Raw genomic sequence first — 22,721 nt, 5'->3', positions numbered from 1 at the left:
TGATTGTGCATCTGATTTAGTGGCATATAAAGTAACCTCTTCTGTTCGGCTGTGCGCGAATGGTCTGGCATTATTTCTGCAGCTCATAGCAGCACAAATGATGACATCTGTCTCTCTCACTTTCCACCCCCTAAATTTTTCATCTCCAGGGCCAGCAGAGCCTCCAGCTGCTTGAAAACTGGAAGCATTTTCTAGCTCTTCCTTTCCCTCACCACGCTCCCACCAGTTTTGGCCAAATGACCCTGTTCTTCCTGTCACCATCTGTGAGAAGTCTGTATTTGGCTGCCTTTCAGTCGTTTTCTGTTCAAACGCTAAACATTCATTTGTTCCCAAAGATGTTTAGAAACACTGGGCCTGGTTATCGCTAACTCTGTAGTTAACACATTCTCAGACAGACTACTCCTGAAGCACTTCCTGGGACTCTGTTTTTCTCTCTTCAAATTGACTCCTTCCCCCTTAATCGTGTAAGAATCAGGATTCTCCACCTGGCAGGTTACTCACGGAAGGTTCCAGACTGGCTGAGTGGATATTATTGACTAACAGGAAGGCTATTTGGGAAAACAGTCTGGGTAATGCTCTCAGCCAGCCAGTATGCTCAAAGCCGGGAACAGTGATCCCTAGGGAGAAAAAAAAAGAGGAGCTGGTTGGAGAGAGATAAAGCTTTCCGCACTGGGTGGGTTGTCCAGGATGTGAGTCAAAGATCCATGTATCTTAGGGAAAAACCGATCAAAACAAACAAAGGGCGCTACAGCTGCCTCTGCCATTCAATGTTATAGGTTGTTCAATGAAACAGCTCAAGTTCAAAGCACAAATATGGCTCCTCTGGCATTCCCAGCTGGTGCCTTGCTGCCCTCCTCTGGAGAAATTGGGAACTGACGCTTTGGATCCCTTCCTGTCCAGTTCTGTCTCCATTGTTGTTGCTGTTCAGTTAGTTCCTAAGTCAAGTCTGACTCTTTGCAACACCATGGACTTGCGACACCAAGGACCAGGCTTCCCTGTCCTTCACCACCTCCCAGAGCCTGCTCAAACTCATGTCCATTGAGTCGGTGATGCCATCCAATCATCTCATCCTCTGTCGTCCCCTTCTCCTCCTGCCTTCAATCTTTCCCAGCATCAGGGACTTTTCCAATGAGTCAGTTCTTCGCATCAGGTGGCCAGAGTATTGGAGCTTCAGCATCAGTCCTTCCAATGAATAGTCAGGGTTGATTTCCTTTAGGATTGACTGGTTTGATCTCCTGCAGTCTAAGGGACTCTCAGAGTCTTCTCCATTTTAGGTCTGCATTGGCTTGGCTCCCTTACTCAAAGGCACTTTGCTACAGTATGAACAAGTGTCAGGCCACAAACTGTGAACAGTTCAGTCAGTGAGTTTACACTGACTCTGAGTAATGCAGGGATCTTTCTTTCTTGGCAGGAGGCTGAACTCCTTAGTTTTGTGAACTGTCTGTCCTGGTTCCACTCTCCTTACACCAAGAATCCAAGCTAAAGCCATCTTTTCTGGCAGCCTTAGACTAACAAGTCCTTCCTGATTTGGCATCCTGCCTTTAGAATCTTATCCTTAAAAGGGAGAGTTTAGACTCTTGATCTCTAAGGTCTCTCTGGATTTGATTCCATAAAAATATCTTGACCAGTGAGAAATGTTGAACGAACCTTCCCTTTTAATGAACAAAACTTCTGGAAATAAAATGAATGTACTTGGTGGAGGGATGAATTAAAAAATATTTTTTCAAAATATGAGATATGCCACTAAGAGGCAGTGTTGATACACAGTTTCATTCCAGTGTAGCTTCAGTATATTTCCTTTGAGGGAAATATTTTTAAAATCAAAGGGTATTAAGAATAATTAGGAGTTACAATGTTTTGTGTGGCAGTAAAAGTTCTGGATAGAATATTAAAGGGGCATGCATCTTACACAGTGGTATTCAGTTGCCAAAAAGTTCCTTTGTGTTTTTCTGTACGATGTTATGGAAAACCCTGAACGAACTTTTTGGTCAACCCAATATAATAGTAGATTAAATAAAAGTATCTATCATCTATGAGTGAAAGTATTAAATACTGAACTGCTTTCAGAGTGATAGAAACTTGGTTTAAAAAAAAAGGAGGGGGAAAGGACATTCACTCTTTTCTTATTTCACCTCAGCCACATGCACCTTTGGTTCTGTTTCTGTGCATTGGAGGATAAGAGGTGGATTTCTAATTCTCTTAGTAAGAAAATTCTGGAAATTTCTTTTCCCGTTAAATACTGCTGCCTTCTCCTTTAAAACTTAAGCATACTTCTGTCTTTTTAAAATAGAAACTGGGATATAGAAATTTCATATCAGATCAGATCAGTCGCTCAGTCGTGTCTGACTCTTTGCGACCCCATGAATCACAGCACGCCAGGCCTCCCTGTCCATCACCAACTCCCGGAGTTCACTCAGACTCATGTCCATCGAGTTGGTGATGCCATCCAGCCATCTCATCCTCTGTCGTCCCCTTCTCCTCTTGCCCCCAATCCCTCCCAGCATCAGAGTCTTTTCCGATGAGTCAACTCTTCTCATGAGGTGGCCAAAGTACTGGAGTTTCAGCTTTAGCATCATTCCTTCCAAAGAAATCCCAGGGCTGATCTCCTTCAGAATGGACTGGTTGGATCTCCTTGCAGTCCAAGGGGCTCTCAGGAGTCTTCTCCAACACCACAGTTCAAAAGCATCAATACTTCGGCACTCAGCTTTCTTTATAGTCCAACTCTCACATCCATACATGACCACTGGAAAAACCATAGTCTTGACTAGATGGACCTTTGTTGGCAAAGTGATGTCTCTGCTTTTTAATATGCTGTCTAGGTTGGTCATAACTTTCCTTCCAAGGAGTAAATGTCTTTTAATTTCATGGCTGCAATCACCATCTGAAGTAATTTTGGAGCCCCCCAAAATAAAGTTAGCCACTGTTTCTACTGTTTCCCCATCTATTTGGCGTGAAGTGATGGGACCAGGTGCCATGATCTTAGTTTTCTGAATGTTGAGCTTTAAGCCAACTTTTTCACTCTCCTCTTTCACTTTCATCAAGAGGCTCTTTAGTTCTTCACTTTCTGCCATAAGGGTGGTGCCATCTGAATATCTGAGGTTATTGATATTTCTCCCAGCAATCTTAATTCCAGCTTGTGCTTCCTCCAGCCCAGCATTTCTCATGATGTACTCTGCATAGAAGTTAAATAAGCAGGGTGACAATATACAGCCTTGATGTACTCCTTTTCCTTATTTGGAACCAGTCTGTTGTTCCATGTCCAGTTCTAACTGTTGCTTCCTGACCTGCATACACTTTTCTCAAGAGGCAGGTCAGGTGGTCTGGTATTCCCATCTCTTTCAGAATTTTCCACAGTTTATTGTGATCCACACAGTCAAAGGCTTTGGCATAGTCAACAAAGCAGAAATAGATGTTTTTCTGGAACTCTCTTGCTTTTTCCACGATCCAGCGGATGTCGGCAAGTTGATCTCTGGTTCCTCTGCCTTTTCTAAAACCAGCTTGAACATCTGGAAGTTCATAGTTCACGTATTGCTGAAGCCTGGCTTGGAGAATTTTGAGCATTACTTTACTAGCGTGTGAGATGAGTGCAATTGTGTGGTAGTTTGAGCATTCTTTGGCATTGCCTTTCTTTGGGATTGGAATGAAAACTGAACTTTTCCAGTCCTGTGGCCATTGCTGAATTTTCCAAATTTGCTGGCATATTGAGTGCAGCACTTTCATAGCATCATCTTTCAGGATTTGAAATAGCTCAACTGGAATTCCATCACCTCCACTAGCTTTGTTTATAGTGATGCTTTCTAAGGCCCACTTGACTTCACATTTCAGGATGTCTGGCTCTAGGTGAGTGATCACACCATCGTGATCATCTGGATCATGAAGCTCTTTTTTGTACAGTTCTTCTGTGTATTCTTGCCACCTCTTAATATCTTCTGCTTCTGTTAGGTCCATACCATTTCTGTCCTTTACTGAGCCCATCTTTGCATGAAATGTTCCCTTGGTATCTCTAATTTTCTTGAAGAGATCTCTAGTCTTTCCCATTCTGTTGTTTTCCTCTGTTTCTTTGCACTGATCACTGAGGAAGGCTTTCTTATCTCTCCTTGCTATTCTTTGGAACTCTGCATTCAAATGGGTATATCTTTCCTTTTCTCCTTTGCTTTACGCTTCCCTTCTTTTCACAGCTATTTGTAAGGCCTCCTCAGACAGCCATTTTGCTTTTTTGCATTTCTTTTTCTTGGGGATGGTCTTGATTCCTGTCTCCTGTACAATGTCACAAACCTCCTTTCATAGTTCATCAGGCACTCTGTCTATTGGATCTAGTCCCTTAAATCTATTTCTCACTTCCACTGTATATAGCAAATTATGGAACAGAATCAAATACATCCAAGGTAGTCTTATTGGTTTTTTTAATAGCTGAAGAAATTAAGAGTTTCAAAGCAGCCATACCAATCCAAGAATGCTTAGAAAGAAGCATGAACTCTTTTCTAATACAATGAGTAGTCATTTATTCCAGTGATCTTACATCTTCAGGCTTGAGTTTTCAGAGTAGGTATTACCAGGAGAAAATATAGTTCTCAATCTAGGAAACCCTGACAGAGTTTGGAAAATCTCTTTTTCTTTATTAGACCTTTTTGTGCTCAGTCACTTTCTCATGTCGGACTCTTTGTGACCCCATGAACTGTAGCCCGCCAGGCTCCTCTGTCCGTGGGATTTTCCAGGCAAGAATACTGGAGTGGGTGGCCATTTCAAGACCAGTGCTCCCTAGCCTTACTGACTGGAGGCATTTAGGTGGATCCAGCCTAGAGCAGAATGGAGAGAGCCTGGTACTAATCCCTTCTTGGCCTTCCCATTGGTTTGAATGCTTCTTAGTGGTGGAAATGGGTCAGAAAAGAGGGAACAACTCTGGAACTCTACACAGCAGGACTCTGAGCTTTGACTGTTTACTGATCTGTTCCCATAGGACTGATTTTCTAAGGAGAAATGTAAAGGAATAGCCAAGCCCCTATAGCTGAAATGTCCCTTAGTGTTTTTTCAATGTGTGGTTTTCAATTAATGGTCATAAAATCAATTTAAAAGGCCTTAACCAGCATATTTTATTAATGAAATAGGACAGAAAGGAATGGAATTTAAAAATACCAGAATGGATCACATTTTATTTCAATGGTTGTACATGTGCCTTACCGGGTCATTACATAAATTGTGTTTCTCATTAAGGGCCATTTCCAAGAAGCTTGAAAGTCACTGTCCTATAGCACTTTGCACTTGTCTGGTTGCTACACCATTTATGACAGCTCACATCTCATCCTCCTTACCAGCCTGTGAAATTTTAAAGTAGGACTATTGTCCAAATTATTTTTTCTTGGCCACAGTGATTTCCTCAATACTGTGTACCTGGTTTACTTAGTAACCCAGTTTAAGATTTACTTGTTATTCATTTTGCTTCCAAGTTCTAAATACATACTTTTAAAAAAATGGTCAAGTGTTATTTATAATTGTTTTGTTCAGTTCCTGTCAATCTTGACGCGTAAGCTGGCATTTGTATAAGCATTGCCTTTTAACCATCTTTTCCTTAGTTTTGGAACTGTGGCCCAAGCCTAGAGGAAGTCACTAAAAACAGTTTCCATCGAGGCTACTGTGCAGACTTGAACTTCTGTTTTTCGAAGAGCTCTCTCAGCTGCTGCTCCGTTGTGGCTTCCTTCTGCTGCATAAGCTCGGCTGTTCCTTTGGTCACTCCCCAGGCGTCGGGCTTTGACATGGAAGGGTTGTACGGCCTGCCCGAGGCTATCTGAAGATTCTCCCAGTATTCCTTCCTGGCCCTGGGTGAACAAAACACACAGAAACCGTGAGGGTCTGTCTCCAGGCTGTGAGCTAGAACCCTGCCATCTTTGGACTCTTGAGAGTGTGTCCTCTGAAACACATTTATCTTTTCTTTTTCCCCAGAATCTGTAGGTCTAAAATTACTTTGAATTCCTCCTTTTCATATACACGTAGGTTCAAAAGCTAAGGATGTAGAACAAGGACACTTGCTAAGTTACCTCGCCTCCCCATCCTCACTTTCTGGCTCTACCTCCTGAGCCACCTAGGCCCACATTCGCTGCTCTTCCCAAGGCCAGTGCTGCTTCTGTGCCCCTCAACCCGGAGATCCCGCCTCTGCTTCCTTTCTATTTCCATCAGCTCCTAGTTCCAGGCCTTGTCAGGTCTGGTCTCTTGCAGAAAAGACTTCCTCATAGGTTTCCCTGTCTCCAGGCTACTGAAACTTGGGGATCGAACTTGGTCTCAGACCCTTCAGACTCCTCACTGCCTTGGGATAAGGTCATCCAGACCTCGTGAGTGGGAGCAGAGGCCACCTCCCGTCCGGATGTGTGTCTCCTACCAAATTCTGAATCTGAGGTTCTCAAACTGCTAATGTCTCAGCATACCGTTCTCTCGGCACCCCCACTCAGTGCTTCCCTCTAGGCCATTCTCCTACCTGGCAAAGTAACTCGTCCTTCAGAACTCAGCTCAGACGCTAGCTCCATGGGAAATTCTTCACCAGCCCTCCCACTGTTTCCCCTGGTGGCTGTTAGTGTGGACCCCCAGCACCTGTGTACATCTTCATCCTTAACTTACTATGTCAGCTGAACTTAGCTATTTAGCTCTCTGCCTGCTAGACTATTATCCTCCTTGGAGACAGGCCCGTGCCTTGTCCAGCTTGCCCTTTGGTGGCACTGTCTGACACAGTTTTGTTGAACTAACATTAGTCAAATAGAGTGAAACTGCTGCCTCTGCTTGGGGGGCAGTTTCTACCCACTTCCTTCTTCTGTGGAAATCTACCTAGCTCTTTAAAATCTAGCCCCAAAGTCCCTTCTGCTACATCATCTATTAGGTAGAGATAGTTATTCTCTTCTCTTCATTGTTACTTTTTTATCCATGCCTCTGCTGCTGCTGCTGCTGCTGCTGCTAAGTCGCTTCAGTCGTGTCCAACTCTGTGCGACCCCATAGACAGCAGCCCACCATGGTCCCCCATCCCTGGGATTCTCCAAGCAAGAACACTGGAGTGGGTTGCCATTTCCTTCTCCAACGCGTGAAAGTGAAGTCACTCAGCCGTGTCCAACCATGTCCGACTCTTAGCGACCCCATGGACTGCAGCCTACCAGGCTCCATGGGATTTTCCAGGCAAGAGTACTGGAGTGGGGTGCCATTGCCTTCTCCATCCATGCCTCTACTTAAGTAGATAACTACAGTATAATACATCAGCTTTCTTCTCCATTTCCCCCCAGTAGACTGTGAGAGGCTCTAAGCCAGGGACTGCAGCCTTTCATTTCTATATTCCTAGTACCCTGAACATTGCCTGATGTGAAAATCTATTTGTTTATTGTCCCTCATCCCCCATGGAATGTAAGCTCTGAGAGCAAAGACCTTTTTAAATCTCATTCACCACTGTCTTCCCAGCTCCAAGGATCGTGCTTGGCACAGAATAAGCAATTAATATTTGTACTTGAATCCTAACAAATGATTCACTGTTAGTGTCCACCACATAGATGGTGCTTTCCAAGAGTGTGAAATCACATTTTGTTGCAACTTACATTATTTATATTTTATATTCTTAAAGCTTTCTCCAGAAATCACTCCATAAAGCTAAAGTTATAAATATTTCTGTGAGAGATTTGAAGAGGCTGTGATTCTTTGTCATTACACTGCAAATTGGCGGTACTTTTTGTAATGACCTCACTTGGATGTATTCATAATTTGTATGAGTTTGGTTTGGCAAATACAGTTTAAGGTTCTTACCTGGCTCTAATCCACGGTTTGGTGTGCATATCCAAACCACTTCCCCAGCTGCCATGTTTTTCTGAAGCCAGTGGCAAAAATCCCCTCTCCGGAGCCAGCTCCTCTGCAATTGCCCTGATGTGGTAGGGTTCAAATCCACAGCACCCGCCTATGTACCTGACCCCCAGGTTGTAGGCCTCTCTGGCATACTTTTGAATATCCCATCTGGTTGCAACTCTGGGTTCCAGTCCTGTAATATATGATGCTCTCTTTCAGTAAAAATATTCAAAATAAATAGCTATAATAAATGTTATTTTCAGTAAATGAATTAGATAAGATCTTATATTTCTGAAAAGAAATATTCAGTTCCTAACTTTTAAAAATGATTAGCTACCTTGCATTGACATGCCCAGTTTAAACAGCTGTGACAGCGGGACTTCATGATGGTTCCCAATGATCTCTGCCCTCTGATGGTCTCACCCTTGGTGACCCTTCCTGCATTACATCAGGCTGGTCTGTGAGACCAATAAAGTATGGTGGAAGGGATGGCTTGTGACTTCTGAGGCTAGATCATTAGAGACATTAGGGTTTCTGCCTTGTTCTCTCCTGGGTCACTCATCCCAGGGGAGGCCAGTGGCCACACTGTGAGATGCTCAAGTATCACAGTGGAAAAGCCCATGAGCCAAGAAACTGAGGGCTCCAGGCAACAGATAGCAAAAAACTGACCCTGACTCCCAACAGCTAACTAAGAGAGCTTGAAAGAGCTCCCATCAGGCCTTCAGGCGACTATAACCCATGCAAGAGTCTGGAGTGCAGCCTATTAAGAGACTCTGAGTTAAGCTCTCCCAAATTCATGACCCACAGCTACTATGGGATATAAAAAATATTTGCTGTTTAAAGCCACTAAATTTTGCAATAATCTCTTCTACACCAATAAAACCACAAATGCCTCGCCATTCTTCTCTGTGGTTCTTCTAGACTGATGATTTTACAGAGTCCCTCTGGAATATGAGATAAGGACCCTAGAATGAAATAGTAGGCTGAGCAGGCCAGGCTCACCTCTGGCTTGATTCTCCAGGTAGACTCACGCCCACTTCCCACACAAGCTTTATCCCTCTTCTCAGACTGCAAGGGTTCACCCCACACCATCTGCTTTGGTCTGTTCATTCAAATCTGTTACACAGTAACCCAGAGATGGCACCTTCCCTCTGCCCTTGCCCCCAACTCAGATATAGCTAGAGTATTCAAGCAGCGTTCAAAATAAGAGAAAAGCATACTGGTGATAACTTGGCCTAACCTTATTTATCTGATGAGAAAATCCAGATCTGGATGAACTAAGGACCTTTGCTAAGGTTCTACCACTAAGCAACAGAGCTAGAACCGGAAGCAGAGTCTTCACTGATCCCGCTGAGGAGGGCGTTCTTCTTACCAAACTCCACGGGTGATGAATTGGTTGTCTACCTAGGTGTTGACTCACCTTTGATTTTACCTTTAAATCAGAGATCTTTTTTGCTTGCTGGTCCTGTGTTTCCTAATGTCTAATTTAAAAGTTTTGGGGCTGCAGGGAGAGAAGTAGGGCCAAGAGATGAGGAGATACGCTGCCATCATTTACCACGATAACGCTCTATGGCCAGAGGTTTATTTGGAATTTGTCTAACATGAAGACCCTGAGATGATTTATAAAATGGCTTTCTTACCAAAGGGGAATTCGGGCAGGTCGATGAACCCCTGCTTGCCGCAGTCGGGAGTGTGGTAGGCCAAGGGCTGGCTGATGAGGTGGGCTTTCAGTCCCGCAGCCTCCAAGCCTTCTTTCATGAGCTTCACTGTCTGTAAGCTAATTGTGGGGTCAAAATGGCAGTTCACCCCCACGATGGAAGCTCCTGCAAAGGGAAGAACAGTTTAGCTTCAGAGATTCACCAGATACCAGGAGGCCAACTCTGAGTCAGGGAGCTTTAATTTGGAATGGTGAATTAGAAGGATAGCATTTGGTCCCTGCAAACTTATCTTACCCTTGGGCAAGAATAACTAACACGCAGCAAGTGCTTTCTCTGAAGAGTGCTCAGAAGAGTCTGATACAATTGAAGTGTCATTTATGAACACTTGGCCGTCCATCTTTTTTGGAAAAGAAACAAACATTATTAGAGGTTTTTTTCCTTTTTCTTTTTTTTAGATTTTTTTTTCTATGTTAACCATTTTTATTTATTTATTTATTTTTAATGTAAATTTATTTTAATTGGAGGCTAATTACTTTACAATATTGTATTGGTTTTGCCATACATCAACATGAATCTGCCATGGGTGTACACGTGTTCCCTATCCTGAAGCCCCCCCCACCTCCCTCCTCATACCATCAAATTTTAATAGTTATGTTTTTCAATCTTTGACATTACATTGCTAAGCACAATAATTTTTCACTACTCCCAGCTGCCCAGTGGCATCTGTGGTGACCATACCACTCATCTGAGGAATAAATCAATGTTCCCTTTCACCAGGCCAATTTAAAGCATTATTGAGTTTCTTGGGCATAACAGCAGAATGTAATTTAGGAAAAGGTTTTTCTGAAACTTTCATGTAAATGAAATCATACAGTATGTGTCCTTTTGTAATAGGCTTATTTCATTTAAGACAAGGTTTTCAAGGTTCATCCTTGTTGAAGCATGTGTCAGAATTTGATTCATTTTTATGGCTAAGTAATACTCCACTGTATACACACACACACTGCATTTTGTTTATTCATTCATTAGTTGGACACTTGGGTTGTTTCACCTCCAAAAAGGACTTTTTTTTTGATGAACTCACAGCCTAGGATTTTGCATCTTGGATATAGAGTTATGAAGAATAAGGAAAGGAAAGAATCTTTCTGGCTATAATGAGAGTGACACCAACATCTAGATTCCCAGAGCAGCAGAGCTGATGCTACACACTGTGATCTCCAGTGTTCAGTAGCAGGCATCTTAGTAGTCCTCACAGGCCTGGGCCTGCAGTTTGCTCTTCATTCTTGTTCCAGTCAGGCCTCATTACCCATCATTCCTCTGAATCAGTTTTTGTTAAGGGCACCGATGATCTCAATCTTGCCAAATCCAGTAGTCCCTTCTCTGTCCTCATCTGATTCAACGTCTCAGCCACTTTCATCCAAGCGGCACTCTCCTTCAACTCCTTCAATACTCCCCTTCTCTTGGCTTCTGAGAACTCCCCTTGTTCTCAGAGTATTGCTTCTACCTCCCTGGCTGCTTTTTTTAGAGTGCTAAGTGCTAACCCCTCCTCAAGGCTGAACCTTTCAATCCTGCTTTGTCACAGGATTCCACTGGGCTATCTTCTCTTCTGCGTCTACACTTCCTTTTCTACCCTAGGCTGTCAATCCCATCTACATACACAACTCTCCCAGGCTGCTTTCTCTCTAACCCTGACCTTTCCATTGGATTCCAGGCTGATATATTCAACAGCTTACTGAACAGGGTCACTTGGATCCTGACCACTTTCTTTTTTGAATATTCTGTAGTCAGAGTTTCTCTTTCTTTTCTTGACTTCATTACACTAATGAATTAATCATATGTCAGCTATTTGTTGGATGTCATTTAGGCACAAAGGTCCTTGTAAAGGGTTATGGAGAAATATAAGACACAAAAGATTTTATAATTTAGCACAGGGTTTCCAAAGGTTTGCTCGATGAAAATAAGATTCTATGAACAATTACATTAGGAGTAGTCTTTTTTTTTTTTTTTTTTACTGTAGCCCCTTCTTGGAGACTGCAAATATATATGAACATGTCAAAGGACTGAGAAGTTCTGCAGTCAAGAGACTGCTTTGCTTGGTTTAAAAGTGAATTTTCTACCTCTGTGTAACTCCAGAACCCTATTAAGACTCTCACAGGTTAGAAAATGTCTTTTTGAGATTAAAAAAAAAAAATGTCATCTGAGGATACTACAAATGTGTGGCATAAATAGAAAGTGTTAAAGCTGCTGGGAGGAAGTGATCACTTGGGGTAGGAGTGACTATGTAAGGACACATCGAGGCTGGACTAACAACACTGGAAGATGGACTCGATTGTGAGATGGATACTCAGAGCCTGTATGTGCTGGGTGGTATGCTGGGCACAGGGTACTCAGTGCTGAGTCAGGCAGACATAGTCTCTGCCCTCTCAGATTAAGACATAAACAAACGAGATATCTGGGTAAGTTCTATAAAGGATATAAACAGGGCACAGTGACGGCAAGCACTGTGGCCACTTTGAATAGTCGGGTGAGGAAAGGATGAGACACAGGCCAAGAATCCCTGCCAGCTAACAACTGGGAGGATGAGGGCCTCCTCTCATCTTTTTGAAACATGTTAACTTGGCTTCTCCCCCCATTAAAAACAAATTTTTAAGTTTTGGCTGTACTGGGTCTTCATTGCTGCATGCTGGCTTTCTCCAGTTGTGGCAAGGAGGGGCTACTCTTTGTTGCTGGCTTCTCATTTCAGGGGTGGCTCAGACAGTAAAGAATCTGCCTACAATGCAGGTTCCAACCCTGGGTTGCAAAGGTGCCCTGGAGACGGAATGGCAACCCACTCCAGTCTTCTTGCCTGGAGAATCCCACGGACAGAGGGGCCTGGAGGGCTGCAGTCCATGGGGTCTCAACGAGTTGGACATGACTGAGCAACTAAGACTTTCTCATTGCTTGTTGCAAAGCACAGGCTCCAGGTGCACAGGCTTCAGTGGTCGCGGCACGTGGGCTCAGTCGTCGCCGCCTGCAGTGCAGGCTCTGTAGTTATGGATCATGGGCTTACCTGCTCTGCCGCATGTGGGATCTTTCCAGGACAGGGATCAAACTGGTGCCTCTTGCATTGCGAGGTGGATTCTTAACCACCAGACCACCAGGGATGCGCTCTCCTCATTTTTTGTATTTATAATCAGAAATTCAGATTCTACAATGTCATCCTAAACCTAAATAATTGTAATTATTAGTGACAAATATGAAATAACTTTTGTGACATAGCAAGAGTTGGATAAAGACAAGAAATTAAATTAAATTTTGATTGGCTAGATAAGACTAGCCAATAAAAATCTCTACTTCACAGAGTGAGTCAGACTCTTCCATAGACACTGTGCTATTCCTCAGGTTTAAAATGAGACAGCTTTGAAAACAGTCTGTGAATTTTCCCTAACTGAAATGAAACCCAATATTAGGGATGGAAATTATATAAAAAGATAAATTGAATACTCAATATTTCATATCAAAGGATTTTAAATTTTATGATACCAATTACAAAAAGTTAAGCATACCAGTAATTTATGGAAAATGGAAAAACTTTGGCAAAGAGGGCAACCGTCTTGAAAGATATTAATATCTAAAGACCTCAACTTGAGATAAATTTTAAATAAAACATAATTTGTCCTAATACTGTCTATGATTTACCAAAATTCTTCTCACTTCTAGGTATTAAACCTTCAGTGTAGGTCTAGTTGCCCTTTTCAAAAGGCTGATGGGTGTACCTTTTTGTTTTGTTTTGTTTTGTTTTTTTTACACTTTTTCTCTTTGAGATGCAATAATGTATCAGCATTCTTAAGAAAGTAAATGAATGATTTTCCTGTAACAAAAATAGTATATAGTGATTCATAGATGGACCTGTGTTTGTATGTCGTTTAAAAGACACACTAGTTGCAAACCAATCAAAATCTATCATCACCTGCTTTAACCAGGCGCACCGCACACTCGCCAGGGGTCACGCTGTGCAAGTCTCCCTCTGGGCCGATGCACATAGTTGCCGCCACTGGTTTCCCTGATGCTTTCAAGGCTTCAACTGCCCATACAGCCTCTTCAACATGTTCAAAATACTGAAATAAGTTAAAGTCAAAGTACTTTTAATTTTGTTTCTCCCCAAATAATTTGAAAACTTATCCTATTGCATATTAACCTAATTATCCCCAGATGAGTGTTTCTTAAACTCTGAGTTGTGATTCATTAGCATTTAAAAAGCAGAATAGAATGGTGATTTCTGTGAATTGCAGTCCAGAGGTTTGAAGAATGCTATATTACATCAACTGAATCACATTAGTTGAAGCCCTAAACTGGAAGAAGTTTTCGAAAATAAGTATTACTGGACTAGTCATGACTGGTACCTAACCCCCAATGGTCCTCATGAGAGTAAGGCAGATAAAATGTACGAAGTGTACTTGTCTCATCTTTGATAGTGTCTATTTACCTCTGCGATCAAGAAGTCCACGTTCTTCTTTACGAAGACCTCTAACTGTTGCTGAAAGACTTTTTTGACTTCAGTTTCACTCTTGCAGCTAAGGTACGAAGGTGTCTGGCTCACACCCCCTGCTACCAAAGCATCTCCTTCATCAGCCACTTGCCGGGCAATGTCACAAGCGGCTTCATTGACTTTCTGCCCCTAAAAAGGGTGAATATACAGTATGGTTACATTTTCATGTGAGATTGAAGCAAAATTGTTATTCAAATGTCTACATCTCAGTTGTATGTTACAACAGTGATTTGATTTCAGAAAATGACAGTGATGGAGTAGTTCAATGCTTTACGGAGTTGAACAATTTGTAGTAACAACACTGCCAATAACAGTGATAAAAAAAATAAATCTTATGATGGTATTTAGGGAATATTACATTATACCAAAGATCTGTGAGAGGGTAAAAGTCTTTCCGTAAAAGGATCTGGTATCTTCTGGGACTTCTCTGGTGGCCTCGTGGTTGACTCCGCACTTCCACTGCAGGAGGCCTGAGTTCAATCCCTGATCAAGAACTAAAATCCCACATGCCACAACGTGTGACCAAAATAAGTAAATAAAGGATCTGATATCTTCCAATGCTTAAACTGCAGTTAGAAGAATACCTAGCAAATAGTGGTGGTGATGATGATTTGCTTTTTTGATGAATAAGAATAAACTCAATTAAAATAACTACAGAATTCATGACTTTTTGTCATTATATACTTTCTCAATTAGCAGATAAATGTATCACAAGTAAGGTCTTTATGAAGTATTTAGACCCTAAAAACTGACTCTGGTCCTCAAAATATCACACAGACGCATGGATTTTAGAATTCCTTTTTCATTTTAGAGATGAAGTTGTTGATTTGATGGGATAGGTAAATGGTTTGCCCAACATCACACAGTTAATTGTAGCTCAACTAGGAATATTCTAGATTCGCTGATTCCTGCCACATATGACCTTTCTCCTATACTGTCACATTAAAAAACTGTAAAGATCTAAGAGTTTGTAAGGATACTCACTCAAAAACTTAGTCAAAAGACTTGGAAAATCATTAATAGTTAAATAGTTCTTTGATCTGCTTCATTAAATGCCTTTCTGTTAATCTGGAGGACTCTAGCTAAGACCTAAGAATATTATTCACACATACATTGTTTCTGTTTTGTTTAAAACGAAACTCTAACAAGGCTTAACTTTTTTTTTTCTCTGGGAGCTTTGTTGATGACGCACGTGCCTGAGACACAGTGTGGTGATACTCACGGATATTTTCTCTGCAACATAGTTCCCCCTGTTCTCCAGCTTGTCTTCACTGGCATAGAAGGTGAAGGTCTGCATGACATTCGAGCCAGCTCTGAGGAACTCTCGATGAAGTTGGCGAACTGGGAGATTGAAAGACATTCTTTGCTATCAGTTTATCAGCCTGTGATGCTTTCAGAAGGCTCTTAGATAAACAATGAAAATATGTGCTTAAATTCCTGGTTGCCTGGCATTTGCTCATCCTGGGGGCTAATGAGAGGTGGATATGGAGTCTCTTGCTAGGAGCAAGAGAATATCTCTGCCAGCAGTGTGGGGTGAAGGGAAGAGGGAGGTCCCACAGAGGAGGAATCATCTCAGCAATTGTGCTAGGCAAAGAACATGGGGAAGGGCATTCCCTAGAGAGGGAACAGCCCAAGCAAAGACAAGAAGGCAGGAACAGTCTTGGCCTTTCAGGGAATGACAAGCAGCCTGAATGGCCGGGGCTGAGGATATGCTGGAGAAGTGATGGGAGACAGACTTGGAGACGTGGGCTGCCAGACAGAGTGCAAATGGCCTTGCACATCGTCCCAGGGACTCTAGGCTCCAGACCATAGATACTGGGGAAACATCAATAGTTTTAAAGCAATTGATTAATATGATTAGCTCAGTATTTTTGAGAAATAATTCTGATAGCAGAGTTGGAGCAAGGTTACCAAGCTAGGTCCACAGATGAATACCATATGGCAAAGCTTTCACGGCCGCAGGAAATATAGTGGGATGTTTTTGTTTTCCATTTAATCAAATGTATGCAATTTAAAGAGTTATCCATTATCCTTTGCTCTAAAATAGTGGTCTTAGACTCTGGTTGCCCATTACATAGCCCTGCAAACTTTTAAAAAATTATGAATGTTAGGGTCAAATCCACGTATATTCTAATTTAATTGGTTCAGGGTAGGGCACAGGCAATTTTTTGGAACGGTTTCCCAACTGATTCTTACTTTCAGTTTTGTTGAGCATCACCATTCCAAGACAGCAGAAGAATGTTCCTTTTATAAAACAATAGTGAGACTTGGTGTTTTGTTTTTGTCAAGAGAAATGACTGGGCAGAGTAAGAAATCAGCAGTTGTATTTTGGACACTAAAATTCATTTCTAAATTTCAGAGGCCTATAAAATGCACAGGTTTGGGAGCAACCACATTAGCGTCTAAAGAATTACCAGGACACTGGTGTTCTTAGTCCTTCAGGGGCTAAGACTGGAGATTAGTCTGGCGGCTTTGCAGCCTAGATGCCTAGTAGAGTGCCAAGAACATAGGAAGCATTTCTGTTTGTGTTTGTTTATAAATGGACTTAAAGGTGAGGCAAAAAAAAAAAAAAAAGACCTGTAGTGTATTTCAGAAAATGGATTCCTAAGTTTGAAGCCAAATCTTTGCTTTTAAAATCGTGGAAACTTTAGTTCTCAGTGGGAACTTGAAAACATTCATAAATTAGGGAGTTTCAAAGTTGTTTTAATTTGCAACAGAACCAACTGAAAACCCTTACACAGAGTAAGCAGAAAAACACAGTGGTGTGACTGGAGTAGGGGAGAAGAGACTACAGACTTGGTTCCTGTTCTCCGTGACAGAATGCCTTATGAATAACAAGTCCACCCAGGTGGTCCTTTGATGGATTTCCAGAGACTGTACAACACAAAACGAAAACCCTGGAGTAGTGTGCAAATTGTTTGCATGTACAAACATTTTATGGTTCTCAGAGGGCCTATAAGTTTTATCAGATTTTTCCAGAGGGCAGTAATTAAGAAAGGTGAAGACAACTTTCACTTTTAATTGATTTGATTATTCCTTCATGCTTCTTAAAAACGGAGAGCTTCTCCAAGTGTGACCTTACTAGGTTCACCTGGGAACAATTAAATATTCAGATTCCTCAAACCCTTCCAGACCCAAATTCATTTCCAAATACAATGCTAATTCCACTGAGTGCAAGAACCACAACTTTTGGCATAAACTTCAGTAGGAGAATTACTCTGGTGATTTCTGGATATCCATTCAATATCTATTTTCTGTTTCCTCTATTTTCTGTTTCTGTTTTATCCTCTCGATAAAACTCTTGAGTCTTTATCCTGTAACCAGTAATATAGGATGTGACTGGTTCCTACAACAATGATACAACCTATACTAATTATATTCATTTTATAGCTTTAAACGCTCCATTATACTAGTCTCATTTTAGCATCATAGAAGCTAAATATTACAAAGTATGTATTATACTTGACATACAATGTAATATACAATATTATAGAAGTATATATTTGTGTATACATGTATATTGGAGAAGGCAATGGCACCCCACTCCAGCACTCTTGCCTGGAAAATCCCATGGATGGAGGAGCCTGGTGGGCTGCCATCTATGGGGTCGCACAGAGTCGGACACGACTGAAGTGACTTAGCAGCAGCAGAAGCATACATATATATGCATATATATATGATCATATATGTACATGATCCAGGTATATATGTATAGAACATTGCTTTTACCTAGTAAATTTTCTTGAGAAAGGTGATTCCTTGGAATTCCACAGCTAACTCTAAAAAGTCAAAAAAATTTTGCAATATTTCTTCACTGGGATAATAAATTTGTAGCAAAATCACTTGGGAGCAAAGTGACTTGAACTAATGTGAGGATATTTATAATTGTATCCCATTTAGAGTGAGTAGTCATATATATGGAGAAGGCAATGGCACCCCACTCCAGTACTCTTGCCTGGAAAATCCCATGGATGGAGGAGCCTGGTAGGCTGCAGTCCATGGGGTCGCTAAGAGTCAGACACGACTGAGCGACTTCACTTTCACTTTTCACTTTCCTGCATTGGAGGAGGAAATGGCAACCCACTCCAGTGTTCTTGCCTGGAGAATCCCAGGGACGGCGGAGCCTGATGGGCTGCCGTCTATGGGGTTGCACAGTCGGACACGACTGAAGCGACTTAGCAGCAGCAGCAGCAGCAGTCATATATATTGATGCAAAAGGAGTATTAATGTGTTTGATGCAGGTTGAGGGAGCACTTTAGACCCTAAAGAGAGTGTTAAACAATATATAGCATATGTAATGTATTAACTATCTAAAATTCCCTCAAATTCTGGCATTTGGCCCCACAAGGGCTTGGATAAGAGATGGTAGATCTGAGGCATAACTTTCCTTTCCTCACTGCTTACAGCCACCAAAAGTCAAGCCCAGGCACCAATCCTACAAAAATGTTTTGGGTGTCGTTCAGTTTGCAGGGAATCTTATCAGAACCTATATGAAATCCAGCTATCACCCAGTCAAAATGAGAAAAGCAACTGCAGAAAATAAACTCATTTGCATAAACCAGCATGACACAGACCATTCTCTCATTTAGAGCATGAGTGTGCATGCATGCTAAGTCACCTCAGTTGTGTCTGATTCTTTGCAACCCCGTGGACTGTAGCCTTCCAGGCACCTCTGTCCTGTGGGCTTCTCCAGGCAAGAATACTGGAGTGGGTTGCCATGCCCTCCTCCAGGGGATCTTCCCAACCCAGGGATCAAACCCAGGTCTCTTATGTCTTCTGCATTGGCAGGTGGGTTCTTTACCACTAGCGCCACCTAGTTTTAAACACCTTTCACCCCTCCCCTCCTTGAACAGGTTAAATACATCTGAGGTCCTATGAAATGTTTCTATGAGGATGCATTACAAGCAGGAGATTTGTCTTTTCTGATGCATCCTGGAGTTGCACTGGGGTTGACAGAGTTTGATCTAGGCACTGGCAGACTTGAATATATGGGATGTCAATCTGTAGCAGAAAGGATTAAATCTAATAACTCAGAACTATGGAGTTTTCATTAATTCTTGAAAAAGCAGGCAGCTCCCAGAAGAAAAAGTAGAGCAAATGCTCAATACATTTAAATAAGCTTAAAATATTCAAGACACAAATGGCCAAGAGATCAAACGTGCTGTTTCTGCATTAATAAAATCAAAGAAAATCAGAGCAATTTCTCTTGAGCTCCTCTAATGTGTAACTTTAAAAAAGAAAATGTGACTCACAAAATTGAAACTTGCAGTTTAAACAAGAGTCTTATTTTGTTTTCAAGGCAGAGTTTGGGCAAAGGTAGTTTATTGTTAATGTCACTTTGGCCCAAGAAATATTTCATTCTGAGTTTACTCCAACACTCAAACCTTAAGAAACAAAACATGGATATATTAGAAATCCTCTGTCTGAGGTCTTAATTACTCCACTGTGTTTCTTACATCCCTTTAATGCAGTGCTTCTGAAAGTGGGGTTCACATTGCCATTATTTGGGGTCAGGTATTATAAATATGCATGTTCCTGGACCCCCTCAAAACCTGATGAAATTTCTATAAATGGGGGCTAGGAATTTATAATTTTTAACAAACTCCACTGGTGAATCTAAAATTTGAGATCTACTGTTGGTTTCGGAGAAGGCAATGGCACCCCACTCCAGTACTCTTGCCTGGAAAGTCCATGGACAGAGGAGCCTGGAGGGCTGCAGTCCATGGGGTCTCGAAGAGTCAGACACGAATGAGCGACTTCACTTTCATTTTTCTCTTTCATACATTGGAGAAGGAAATGGCAACCCACTCCAGTGTTCTTGCCTGGAGAATCCCAGGGACGGGGGAGCCTGGTGGGCTGCCATCTATGGGGTCGCACAGAGTCGGACACGACTGAAGTGACTTAGCAGCAGCAGCAGCAGCAGCATTGGTTTAGCTTCCCAAGCCTCCTCATTTCACTTTTTTTTTTTTTAATAGTGGAGCACACAGTATTATTTCTACTTTTCTTTGGACATATAAAAGTTGTGTACATTTGCTAGGTTTCACAGTGTGACTATAGCTCTTTTACTTTTGATACTTTTTAGGGACTGTGTGAACGGAACACATTTCTGTACTTCTCTAGCAGAAATAGATGAATACAACCAAGAAACAGACTGTTCAATTGCTAAGTCGTGTCTGACTCTTTACAACCCCACAGACTGCAGCAAGCCTGTCCTTCACACTCTCCCAGAGTTTCCTCAAACTCATGTCCATTGAGTCAGTGATACCACCCAACCATCTCCAAGAAATACATTAATACAGCCAAAAATATTAACAAGATAAGAAGCAACTCGGTCAAGTGAATAATAACAATAGTTAATACTTGTCATGTTTAACATGCAAAGACACTATTTTAAATACTGCACATATAATTTATTTAATCCTCATAACAAATTCATGAGGAAGATGTCAGTATTATCTCAGTTTATACACAGGGAAGCTGTGTAATTTCCCCGAGGCCGTACAACCTAGTGGTTGTGTCAGGATTTGATCCAGTTAGTCTGGGTCTAGAGTCTGTACTGGAGAAGGCAATGGCACCCCACTCCAGTACTCTTGCCTGGAAAATCCCATGGATGGAGGAGCCTGGTAGGCTGCAGTCCATGGGATCGATAAGTCGGATACGACTGAGTGACTTCACTTTCACTTTTCACTTTCATGCATTGGAGAAGGAAATGGCAAGCCACTCCAGTGTTCTTGCCTGGAGAATCCCAGGGACAGGGGAGCCTGGTGGGCTCCCGTCTATGGGGTCACACAGAGTTGGACACGACTAAAGTGACTTAGCAGTAGCAGCAGCAGCAGAGTCTGTACTGGATCTGAAAGCTGTACTGTCTCCCATTATATTCTTCATTAGTTTCCATCCTTCATTTCTGAATTCACGGAAACATGCTCTCCTTTACCATAAAAAAACAACTGTTTATTATCTTATATAATATTCACAAGAACTCTGGCTTCCTTTGAAAGATTCAGATTCTTTCCAAGTGTTGATTGCTGTTGACTTACAACTGACCCTCCTTAGGAAGTGCCTTAGCCAAAAGCGGGAGGGGAGATCAAGGTTGTATGTAGGGCTTGGTCTATTCACAGGGGAAGAGCACAAACTAGCCCCCTTGCCTCCATCTGGGGCAACTCTGAGGGGCCTGTCCAACTCTGAAGCCCCCTGAGGGGTTGGCTGGGACCTCTGTTGCAACTCATCACAGTTGAGCTCTTTCTGCTGCTCAATCCTGCTTCCCTTGCTCCCTTAGAGGTACTGTTTCTTGAAAATACTTCCTAGTAGAACTCTTGAGCACAAATCTCTGCTTCATAATGTGTTTCCTGACTGGTCTGACCCGCAAGAGCTGAAGCCACAACCAGCCACAGGAAATTACTCTTCAAACATTGTTCTGGAGTCAGATCTCTTTCTGGCCAGCTAGAACACCCACCCATTGAGAGTTCTCAACCAGAAAAGTATTCTATTGCCAAAAGTTAAGATCTGATTAGGAAGAAATGGGACTTGAGACCTGGAATAAAGACATAATTGGATTAACCCATCAACCTTGAGAGCCCCACATCCCCTTGAACTCTCTGGGCCTGTAGAAGTGGCCCATTTCCTCCCCTTTTAAAGATTAATCCTTCTCTATTGCTTAAGGATGATACAGAGGCCCTGAAGACAACATTTATTCCTTTCAGGCTGCATCCAACCTCCCTTCCTAGCCAAAAAGATTTGTAATCAAGAAGATAAAGTGAGAATAAGGTTTGTGGATACAGATGCAGCACAGGTAGATGGTTGAATTTAAATAGGCTGGAGCTAGTATACAATGAATTTAACTAGTTGGCAAATATATAATGGAAGAGGGCTTATCTGCAAGACGGTGACTGATGCTGTATCATGGAACTTAAAGTGGGTTAAGGAAGGAAGGTGGACTTATGGGGAAGAATGGTTAAAACTCACTGAAGGACAGAGTTGTGATGAGACTAAAGAACAGGAGTACTAGAAAGAATGAGCAGAAAAGATAGGAGGGGGCATGGTCAGAGAATGTAGTACTTGTCCTTGAGATTTCAGACGTAGACAGCTATTGATGGCAAGGCCTAGGAGTGGGTTGCTGAGGTGGGGAAGGAAGAACGTTTGTTGGAGAGGAAGTCAGGGTACTAATAGGAAGAGTGCTGGATGAATCACATGTATGGATGTTGGAGTCATCTAGAGTGTTGGAGGAGGTAGGTAGGGGCAGAGGAGAAGGAAGAGAGCCAGGTGCTAGACTCATCTAGAGCAGGGAGCAGGAAGCAAGAGGTAGACACAGGTGACAGAAATAAGGAGGGGCCGTTGGTATTTACCCAGCAGATGGATCTATATTTATACACCGGCACAGTGCCCGGCAGGCAATAGTAAATACTTGGAAACCATAGCATGGAGGCATCTGCTTGATGGCATGCTCCTAGGCATGGGTCAACACAGTGGTCTTTTACGAGAGCTTAAAATAGAGCTGTGCACCAACCTGCTTCTGGGTGTTCCACAGCAGCTTCTGGAGTCCAGGGCCCTGCCTTCACGTAGCCCCTCTTCTCCAGCGCAAAGACAAACCCTCCATCTCCGATGATGACCTCTCCAGAGTTTAGCCGTTCTAGGATGCCCTAAAGTTATGGGGCGGGGGAGCGAGAAGATGGATAAATGAATTATTTGAATGTTAAATACAATTTTCTACTCATTTCTACAATAGAACTTTTGCT

At 42.2% G+C, this 22,721-nt stretch overlaps 1 protein-coding gene and 1 long non-coding RNA gene across 3 annotated transcripts in view; one reads left to right on the top strand and one right to left on the bottom strand.

The window, feature by feature from the left end:
* The window catches only part of LOC129620875 (uncharacterized), a 42,754-nt gene extending 27,456 nt beyond the window's left edge, over positions 1 to 15,298 (top strand). For both annotated transcript variants that reach the window (XR_008698809.1, XR_008698808.1), the window contains one exon: positions 15,165 to 15,298. This is a non-coding gene — a long non-coding RNA (uncharacterized LOC129620875). The remainder of the gene's footprint in view (positions 1 to 15,164) is intronic.
* Positions 5,576 to 15,349, bottom strand: LOC129620874 (betaine--homocysteine S-methyltransferase 1). Its single transcript, XM_055536658.1, has 6 exons — positions 15,212 to 15,349; positions 13,927 to 14,118; positions 13,411 to 13,558; positions 9,444 to 9,626; positions 7,768 to 7,996; positions 5,576 to 5,813 (listed from the first exon to the last, which is right to left on the bottom strand). Exons 1-6 carry the CDS (start codon positions 15,347 to 15,349, stop codon positions 5,627 to 5,629), a joined length of 1,077 nt encoding a protein of 358 aa, XP_055392633.1. The 3' UTR covers positions 5,576 to 5,626.
* Between the last annotated feature and the right edge of the window lie 7,372 nt (positions 15,350 to 22,721).

The sequence above is a fragment of the Bubalus kerabau genome, chromosome 10, assembly GCF_029407905.1.
Source record: "Bubalus kerabau isolate K-KA32 ecotype Philippines breed swamp buffalo chromosome 10, PCC_UOA_SB_1v2, whole genome shotgun sequence".
NCBI classification, from domain to species: Eukaryota; Metazoa; Chordata; class Mammalia; order Artiodactyla; family Bovidae; genus Bubalus; species Bubalus kerabau.
This window is presented reverse-complemented; position numbering and strand designations above follow the sequence as displayed.